The 10,790-nt window shown below is 36.6% G+C and overlaps 1 protein-coding gene across 1 annotated transcript; it reads left to right on the top strand.

Annotated features, from left to right (window-relative positions):
- The first annotated feature begins 7,329 nt into the window (after nucleotides 1-7,329).
- LOC140990321 (high affinity nitrate transporter 2.5-like) lies at nucleotides 7,330-9,334 on the top strand. Its single transcript, XM_073459946.1, has 2 exons — nucleotides 7,330-8,709; nucleotides 8,774-9,334. Exons 1-2 carry the CDS (start codon nucleotides 7,565-7,567, stop codon nucleotides 9,120-9,122), a joined length of 1,494 nt encoding a protein of 497 aa, XP_073316047.1. The 5' UTR covers nucleotides 7,330-7,564; the 3' UTR covers nucleotides 9,123-9,334.
- The last annotated feature ends 1,456 nt before the right edge of the window (nucleotides 9,335-10,790 follow it).

The raw sequence follows: 10,790 nt of genomic DNA on the forward strand, positions 1-10,790 counted from the left end.
AAGGGTTGATGGTGGCGGAGGAGAGGGCGAGGGAGTTGACTATATGGTTAGGGTCATCGAGAAAGAAATTGATGTTCTCATAAAATCCATGTTTTTATAAGAATTTAATTAATTTAAGCTGGAGTTAGAATTAGGTCTGGTTCGTTACGGTATACCTTCAGTCATCTATCTTTGTTTCTTGACAATTTTATTTCTTTTTTTCATGGAGTTATGGCCTATATGGCGCCTACGTGGTTTTGATATAGCTAGTGTTGATGTGTTCATTGACATCTACACACTCTCACCGGAAAATGACTAAAATCGCAAAACAAATTACTAAAATTATTTAAAAAAACAAAAAATTACACATGCATGTATGACCACAATCACGGAGAGGTGAAGATAGAGAACGAAAAAAACAATTTTCCTTATATCTGTATAACTTGTATTATAAACCTCCAAAGCATACGTTATATTATAATGTATTTGTGTGCACGCGTGTGTATTACACTATCATTTGTAGACTTTAGATATATAATATAATTTTTAATTAATCTCAACCTATTGTGAAAAACATGTGAATAAATATTAAAATTCTTGCACGTATGCGTTACACATATATAATGATTTATGATATATTGAATATATCATACAAATCTCAAGTAAAAAGTGATCAGAGTGCCTACTATTAAATTTCTTTTCTTATTTGGTTGGATGTGAATTTTAATCATGAGGTGGTTCTAAAGTTAAAAATTCGATAAGTAAACGTAAATGATGTTCATTAAGATAATAAATTAAAACAAACACTTACAAATGACACGATCAAATATGACATGACTCAATTGAACAAACCCTAAAAAGACATGAAACAGAGAAAAGAATGGCTTTCAATTCTCTTCAGACATTCAAATAAACCCTAACGTCCGTGCAAACACACGAACGTACTTAAGTGTGTCTATATATATATATAACATATCTTTTGGTTGAAACTTTATCATATTTGCTGAACAACAGCCAAACAATTATCAACCTCTCTAGCCAAGTACCCCGCCATTTTGCTTAGTGGGAAGTCGACCCCGAACTCGTTTAGCGCATCCTCGCAGTCACTGTTATAAGCCGCGCTCAAGTGTACTAAAAGGGTGCCCTTGTCATTCTCATCGAGAGCTTTTATGCTTTCTTCGAGATCCGAAACAATGGTGTCGAAATCTTCGACACAAGTGTCCATGATCGAGTTTCGGCTAACCGGCAGCAAGTTTGCTACAGCCGGCTTCAAGAGAGGAGCCATGGACTGGAGGCGTTTAGCCGCGGTGAGAGTCGCCTTCATGGCATTAGCTGAAGCATCGTGCCAGTTTTTCGCGCCGTTCACCATTTTTGTGCAGAGTTGCGGGTGGCTGGATGTTCGGCAGAAGGCGTTTACCTCGAAGAGTCTCCGAGCCTCAGCGGAGGGAGTCTGGGTGGCACAGAGGAGAAGGCATGCTGCAGCTAGGAAGAGATGCTTGATCTGAGCCATTTGAATTGTTTTTGTTTCCAACTCTTGGTCGATCTGCACGTCTCTCTTTTCTTCTCTTTGTGTTTGTGTAAAGGGAAAAAAAGAGAAAAGAATGAATTTCTGACAAAGTTTTGGATTATATATTGAGGAGGAGTTTAAGAATGAGTGACTTCTCTTATTTCATGCAAATTTTTGGGGTGTGACGCTAGATAAAAGAAGGGCTTCCCCTTGGTTGAGAGAAATTAGAGATGTACATAATTTCGTGCTTTAATTTTAGTTCTTTAGTAAATCCCTGGTTTGGATTGAAAAAAACTTGTGATCATCAATTTTAAATTAAAAAAATAAAATAACATCCAAGCCGTTTTCTTTTTTCTTTTTTTTTTTTTTTTTTTTTTTTTTTTTTTCCATTTTAGCGTGATAGCTTTAAATTTAATTTAATGGGAAATAAAATTTAAAATTGAAAAATTACAATTTTGATCATATATCTTGTTTTGTTGCAGTTTTAATATATATTGTCAAATTCCAATCTTACCTCTATATTTTCAGTTTTTGGCAATATATAAAATATTTACAGATTCATTCTTGAATTTTTTTAGTCTAATAATAATTATCATCACGTATAATATTTTTTAATAACAAAATAAAATTATATTAAACAATGTTATAAAAAAGAGTAAGTCTGATGTGAGACGGTCTCACGAATTTTTATCTGTGAGACGGGTCAACTCTACCGATATTCATAATAAAAAAATAATACTCTTAGCATAAAAAGTAATACTTTTTCATGGATGACCTAAATAAGATATTCAACCCACGAAATTGATCCATAAGACCGTCTCACAAAAATTTTCGTGTATTTTTTTTTAAAAAAAATTATATCTGGAATGAACCCACCAATGTATCTTGACTCTTGAGTACAAAAAAAGAAAGAAAATTACATTTATTAGAATGGGGAAAAAATCCTTACCGAGCTAACGACGAACCAAAGTTGCAAGGCTGGAATTCAAATGAAAAAGGAGATCGAATCAGTATACGTTAAAATAGTTCATCCGATCAGATCGATTCGACTGGACGTTCGAGACGAAACACTATTATATTATATAAAATAATAATATAATATTAAAAAATAATATACTTTAAATTTTAAAATTCTTAAACGTTTATATAAATAATAAAAATATGTATTTACAAAAGTTTAAGATCTAAACAATGAGATACATATGATCAAAATATCAAATTTAATTTTATATATAACCAAAAACAAAAATTTAATATTTTATAAGTATAATAAATAATTAAATTCTAAAAAAATTAAGAAAAAGGAGAACTGGTCCGATCTGTTCTTTATAGGTTCTAACCCATAAAACGATTTTCGGTGTTGTAATGCCCGATATTTTTATCCTGTTAATCTGAGATGATTTATCGATAAATTTATATGATAATAGACGGACCATTCCGAGGCATGAGTGGAGATCATGTATGAGTAAGAGGAAAGTGAGGCCAGAGGTTCTGGCGCATATGCGCCAGTTGTTCGTGAGCTGTATGTCCGAGACAGAACTTCTCGCGCATATGCACGAGACAGGGCGCGCATATGCGCGAGAGGCTGGATTTCAGGATGTCGATTCCAGAGATTGTGGCGCTTGTGCGCCGAGAAGGGCGCGCATATGCGCGAGCTGACGGGAAGGCACGCGCTGAGACATAATGTCTCGCGCATATGCGCCGAGGCGGGTCGCGCATATNGGATTTCTATATGATGTTCTTGATACGTTAGACATCATAGAATCGAAGTCAGATTGAAAAACAAATTGATTACGAATTTGTTATGATTTTTCAGATTATATTGAGTGGTATTGGACAGATTTGAATTGTGACTGGCTTAGAGATTGTATTGGATATGGGTTATGATTGGTAATTGATATATGTTGATATGGTATTTACGGGGATATTGAGATTGTGCCGTTATGTCGATGATTTGAATTAAATTCAGATTAATCAGATTCAGTAGAATTGAGAATGGAAGGTTGATATTATTATTCTCGATATGTCCTTTCAGGTTTACAGAGACAATCTTGAGTTCAGAACTTCCGTTTCTTCAGACCGCGACTACAAACGAAAGGTATAAGTCAATGTGGTATTGGGAGATCGACACAAGTAGGATATACTTGTGTTTCCCTAAATCACATACTATTTGTTATTCTTTGCATTGATTTGATTTGATATGCTTGTTCTATGGATGTATAGAGAGCATGTGTTTAGACGAGTGATCTTGTGACAGAAGTATCTGATAGTGGCGGGATCGCCACGGGCACATTGCACAATGTCACAAGATAGTGTATTGGCGATAGTGCCACAGTCTGTGACGGATAGGTAAAGACACTGGATGTTTGGTTATATCGACGTGGATAGAATCGGAGTTTCTTCTATTACTGTTGGTCGATATAGGAATACCAACTTCTGGAAACCGGGATCCCTAGACTAGGATTGAGTCTAGTCTGAGTCGTGGAGTCACGATTATGATTGATAGCTTGATATTAATTTTGTTTCAGATTTTGATATATATCTGATATCTGCTTCATGCTTTATATTAATTATATGATTGCATGTTTCGTTGATTTATACTGGGATTTATTCTCACCGGAGTTATCCGGCTGTTGTCGTGTTTGTATGTGTGCATGACAACAAGTGGGACAGGTTCAGGATCGAGGAGTTGAAGAGAGAGATCGTGATTAGAGTGGAGACTACGGACTTGATCTGAGATAGGGTTGAACACTTGATATTTAGTAGTTTGTAAATGATTGTATATAGTACAAGACTTGTACTTTACTCTTATACTGATATGTATAGTAGAGTTATTCCATTACGTTCCGCATTAGATATTATATTTAAAAAAAATATATTTAGACCCTGTTTATTATAATTGATTAATTAGTCCCAATGACAATTAAGAACATGATTAGCGTCCGGGTCCCCACAGGTGTTGTTAGGACTGGGACCATGACCGATTCACATTCGATCAGGTTTATCTGGTTCTAAAATTCCAAATTTATATAACTTTACGAAATAAATTTTATATATGTGTTATACCTAAAATAAGCTAAGCACAAGAGTTATCAAAGTCCATGGAATTCCAAGCCACAGCCTAACAGATGCCAAGCCCACAAAAGTTGCAGGCAGTTGGTCCAAGAAAAGCACGATATGAAGAGTTGAACCATGACCCAACGTGAGCGATCGTGGAATGTGGTTGAAACTCCTCCGTAGAGTGTGACAAAAGCAGAAAGAATAATCAGAAAGAAGGAAACAACAAACACATCCAACAAAATCTACAGCAAAGTTCTGCAGAATTCCCTCAATTCTCTGTCTTTTTATTTCAATTTCCATCCGTCAAGTTTCTTGAATTTTTTACATATTCCTTCAACTTTCTTGTAAAAATGTTGATCAGGTTCATAGCAACATAATTAGTTTTGATGTTGTTAATCGATTCCTTCTGTAATTTCATCATATTTCTCATTTTGTGTTTTCTTTTTGGAGTCATTTCGAAGGAGTTAAAACATATGACCAAATCGAGATCCTCAACGTTTGATTAAAAAAGTCATATTATTCACAACTTTGGTATGATCACGTGTCTGGTACACCCCGCAATTTTCGTGAGAAACAATAAGTTAAGTATATTGTTGTCATTTTACTGAAAATTAAGATTGTAAACAATATTTCTTCAAACATTCAAACTTTAGTTTATACTTTGGACTTTTATTTTCAAAAACTATCTACTTTTGTTTCTCACCGATTTCTTTATAATTTCTAAAAGAATGATTTCAAAATAAATAGAAGTTATTTCAAACACTCTTTAAACCCAGTCCCAGATCAGTGACGAGTGTTTCAAATAATCGCTACTTTTGAGGCAAATAAAAAATTTGGTCGCAAAATAGAGACCGATTTATGACATGAATCAGTCTCCAAAATGTATCATAGATTTTTAAAAATAAGAGAAAAATTTAACAAACTGCTTGTTTAATTCATCGGTCGCTGATTCAGTCACAATGCGGAATGAGTTATTTCCAATTTGTTTAGCGAACGTCAAATTCAATTATTACCACATCTATGTGCTATCTTAATCCGCCAGGAAGGAAACCCTTAATTAAGGAATATAGTATGCAAATTTTTATATTATCGGAGTTTATTATAATTAATGGACTCTTCCTCCAGTTGCAGCAGGGAGCATTCGTACGAAACGTACAGATGCTGAAAATTGAAACTTTTTTTTTTATTATAAGAAAATAAGAAACTTAGGTCTTTAATTATCTTCCTAATATAATACGAATGATGTTAAAAATACAACTAATATATCATTACAATAATATTTATAATCATTATATCGCGAGCTTTTACTATTTTTGGTATTATACGAATTGATATACAGATATTGATGTACATGTAGCATTACTTACGTAATATAGGAGACGAAAAGTCAAAGAACGTACAATCAAATTGAGACAACTGTAATCAGGTTTGTTTTGGCAATATAGTCGAAAAATTACAATTATATAAATGTTCACATCTAATATTTTTAAAATTGGAAACATTATACACCACCATGCATATTCCCATTAATGTCACATCTAATATTTTTTTTTTGGAAACATTTGCTAATAAATTGCCATTTAACTAACCCACAAAAAGAAAAAGAAAATAAATTGTCATAGAGACACTTCATTTTTCTTTACTTTTTGGCTGCGTTTGGTTGATGGGATAAAGTGGGTTTATTTTTTTTAACCCACCTTATCCCTCGTTTGGTACGCGTGATTATTTAACCAAGTCAATCCCTCCTATGAATGATTAAGTTATATTAGGTAGGTTAAAATAATACATCCTCACCCCCTAAGATTATTTATCTCACTCTTAATACATCCTATTTTTCCAATTTTACCCTTCTTCTAAATTCAAACTCACCACCACTTCCTTCCACCCACCGTCCACCGACAACCCCCACCGCCGACCACCGCCAACAGCCGCCGGCCGACGGCCGCCGCCGCCGCCGCCGTCTGTCGGTCGCCGGCAGCCGCCGGCCGACGACCACCGCCGAACGTCGCCGCCGCCGCAGGCAGACAGCCACCGCAGGTTTCCACCGCCGGCCGCCTACCGCCGTCGACCGCCGCCGCCGCTTCCGGCCGACCACCGCCAGGCGCCGACAACCGCCGCCGCGCCGTCTCCGGCCGCCGGAGTGGAAGAATAAAAAAATAAGAAAGGGCAATTTTGTCATTTCATCAAAAAATTCAAAATTATCCTACACTTAAAAATCTTACCAAACATACTACCATATATTACATATCTACGACAATCATTTTCTTTATCATTTACATACTAATCATTAGTTTATTTTATCCTGCAACCAAACGCAGCCTTTTAGTCCAGCAAAATTGGAGGACAAAATTGTCATTTGGTCCATGGAAGAATATTCTGACAGAGAATCGTTACCAGGTCAAAAGAACTGCACATTCCCTTGGATTCCTCGTCTGCAAAGTCAAAGCATTAAAAAAGTGAAGTTCCCTTGAACATCACTGTCCATTAGGCAGCAAGAAACCCGATTTTTGCACTTCCCCCGCCTTCGAAAAGTAAATTTATCGGTGAGACTCGGCGATAGTGAAACACTTTTAGCCTTTCGATTATCCTTTAATTTGAAAATGTTGGGGCGGGCAGATTAATGGTTACTTCTTCAACATTATAAGCATCTCGGATCCGTACGTACTTTTCTCCAAAGTCAATGGATGGAACAAATGGAGTTCTCTTGAACATCACTGTCGATTAGGCAGTTGTTCTTAATTTTCACCCACTAGCCATTATTTATCCATCATGTTCCAGCGTTTTCTCCGCAAGAAACCCGATTAACATGTCAAGATATCCGATATTTCCACTTCCCCGCTGTCGAAAGTAAAATAATCAGTGAGACTCGGCGACAGTTCAAGATTTTGAGCCTTTCGAATTCCCTTTAGAGCCAACTGAAGTTACTTCTCCAACATTATAAGAATCCCGTTCTGTAATGCAGACGTACCTGGAAAAGTTTCAATTTCTCAAAGAGAGCTTTCTTGTTTATCCTCGAACATGGAGATCTCTAACTGTGAATACGAGTCCAATCCGAGGAAATTTGCACTTCCAGTGGATTCAGAGCACAAAGCCACAGAATTCAGGCTATTTTCAGTGGCAGCGCCTCACATGAGAGCCTTCCATCTTTCTTGGGTGTCTTTCTTTGCCTGTTTCGTCTCCACCTTCGCTGCGCCACCCCTGTTGCCGATCATACGTGACAACCTTAATCTCACGGCCACGGATATCGGAAACGCAGGGATTGCTGCTGTCACAGGAGCGGTTTTTGCCCGAATCGCCATGGGAACAGCATGCGACTTATTCGGGCCACGCCTCGCCTTTTCCGCGCTAACTCTCATCACTGCACCGGCAGTTTACTTTACTTCACTAGCCAGTTCTCCAGTCTCGTTCCTACTGGTTCGCTTCTTCACCGGTTTCTCTCTTGCGACTTTCGTTTCGACTCAGTTTTGGATGAGCTCTTTGTTCTCAGCAAAGGTGGTCGGTACGGCCAACGGCGTGTCCGCTGGCTGGGGAAATCTTGGCGGTGGCGCAACACAGCTTATAATGCCTTTAGTATACAATCTCATACGCAGTATCGGCTCAACCGAATTTACGGCTTGGAGGATCGCATTCTTCATCCCTGCCCTGTTTCAAACTCTATCAGCTTTCGGTATCTTCTTTCTGGGCCAAGATTTACCGGATGGAAACTACTCTGAGCTTCACAAATCAGGAGACAAACATAAAGACGACTTCTCGAAGGTTTTCTATCACGCCATTACAAATTACAGAGGATGGATCCTGGCACTTACTTACGGATACTGTTTCGGGGTTGAACTTACGATAGACAACATCATTGCGCAGTATTTTTATGATAGATTCGATGTGAATCTTCACACAGCTGGAATTATAGCTGCAAGTTTCGGATTAGCAAATCTTTTCTCCAGGCCAGGTGGAGGGATGCTGTCGGATCTCATGGCGAAGAAGTTTGGAATGCGAGGAAGGCTATGGATTCTGTGGGTTGTGCAGACACTGGGAGGAATATTCTGTATTCTTTTGGGAAAAGCAGGATCTTTATCCTTATCGGTTACTATGATGCTCATATTTTCGGTCTTCGTTCAAGCTGCTTGTGGGCTTACGTTCGGGGTTGCTCCCTTTGTTTCAAGAAGGTATGTTTTCTGATATATATATATGTTCAGTATTCCTTACGCATCCTTACCCATTACCTACCAGGTCTCTAGGCATCATATCTGGGATGACTGGTGCTGGGGGAAACGTGGGAGCGGTTCTTACTCAAGTTATATTCTTTCGAGGATCTCGATACTCTCCCGAGACAGGATTAGTACTCATGGGGGTGATGATTATATGCTGCACTTCAGTGATCATGTTGATATACTTCCCTCAATGGGGTGGAATGTTCTGTGGGCCGTCTTCTAAAGGCGTGTCTGAAGAAGATTATTACATGTCTGAATGGACTTCAGCAGAAAAAGAGAGGGGATTTCACAAGGCAAGCTTGAAATTCTCAGAAAACAGCAGAAGTGAGAGGGGTAAAAGAGTGGACTCGGCACCTATCGCCTGCTGATACAACTCCAGATACTTTTGTCTGAACCCACTGCTTTTAGTGTCTATGCTTGGACAGAAAGAGGTTGAACTTTTGCATGGTCTTGTCAAATTTGAAATTCTGTTTATATCTATATATTTGACAATGTGTCAAAATTATGATTTCTATTACCTTTTTTTTTTAATCATCCTTCGATTGTATTGTGGTTATGTTCTCCCATTTTCCTCTTTCAATGTAAATCAGTTATGTATTATAATGTTCAGTTTGTAAACATTTGAAAGTCATTTCAATCACATAAACTTGTCTTTAAATTAGAGAAAATGGTAATATTTGTCTCATAATTTGGCTTTTTAAGATTTTGGCCAAGTTTGAGCATTATANGACATTTCTTTATAAATTGAAAGTCATCGATAATGGAGTCAAAAAGAAGAAATATATTATTTCTAGATTTTTTAAATTAAAATCCTATTATATGGACAAAGCAATCTTAGTTATTATAATTATTTTCAATTAAATCCACCTCTTCAATATAAACTAAAAGGCCTAATTTATAATCTCCCCAAAATATGTGATTTATTACTTGATGATATATATGATGTTCCGGTGAAATTTGGGTGATAGCCCTTGTTATAAATTTATACGAACGAATCTTCTTCCTTCTTCAATCGGCTAATCAGGTTTATGATCAGAAACTGAATTCCTCGTATTGATCGTACTAAAGATCTAAATGAAATTTAAGTCGAAAGTTGATAATCGGAATTTCAGAAATCTGACGATGGCTCAACCATGGCGCACAGTGGTGGAAGTGAGTCACGTCCGCGAACCACAGCAGCACAGTGATGGAAGTGAGTCATGTCCGTGAATTGCTTGATAATATTCACAAAAGTGGATGATAACCTTTTATTCCCAATCAATGATTTGGCCAAAGATTTTTAGTAACTCCTTAATCAAAATTTGGCTCTTATGATTAACTCCCTAATCCAAGCATTGGCCGAGACTCCAGTTTTTCTTTTCAATCAATATGGCCGAAAGCTCTTTTTTAAGGAACAAGGTGGCCTTGTGAGGGAGAGAGAGATGCAAATTCAAGACTAGATTTCCAGTGATTTGTTATTATTAAGACAAAAATTTGTGTGAAACGGTCTCACGAGTCATATTTTTTTAGACGGATATCTTATTTGGGTCATCCATGAAAAATATTATTTTTTATGCTAATGGTATTACATTTTATTGAGAATATCGGTAGGCTTGACCCGTCTCACAGATAAAAATTTGTGAGACCGTTTCACAAGATACATACTAAATTATTAATTGTTGTGTTATCAATTTTTATAACATGAATTTAATAAATAGAATCTTTCAATCTTATCGGATTCTCTATTTTCATTATTTAAAGAGTGGGTCTCATGTGAGACGGTCTCACAGATCTTAATTTGTGAGACGGGTCAACCCTATCGATATTCATTAAAAAAGTAATACTCTTATCATAAAAAGTAATACTTTTTCATGGATGACCCAAATAAGAGATCTGTCTCACAAATACGACCCGTGAGACCGTCTCACACAAGTTTTTGCCTTATTTAAAATTCTCATATGATATTTTGTATTCTTGAAAATATTATGAATAGTCAACTTTTAATCAAGCATAATTTATATCTATATCTTTACACACACATATATACATATATAAAT

This window comes from Primulina huaijiensis, chromosome 12 (assembly GCF_012295235.1).
Source record: "Primulina huaijiensis isolate GDHJ02 chromosome 12, ASM1229523v2, whole genome shotgun sequence".
Classification (NCBI taxonomy): Eukaryota; Viridiplantae; Streptophyta; class Magnoliopsida; order Lamiales; family Gesneriaceae; genus Primulina; species Primulina huaijiensis.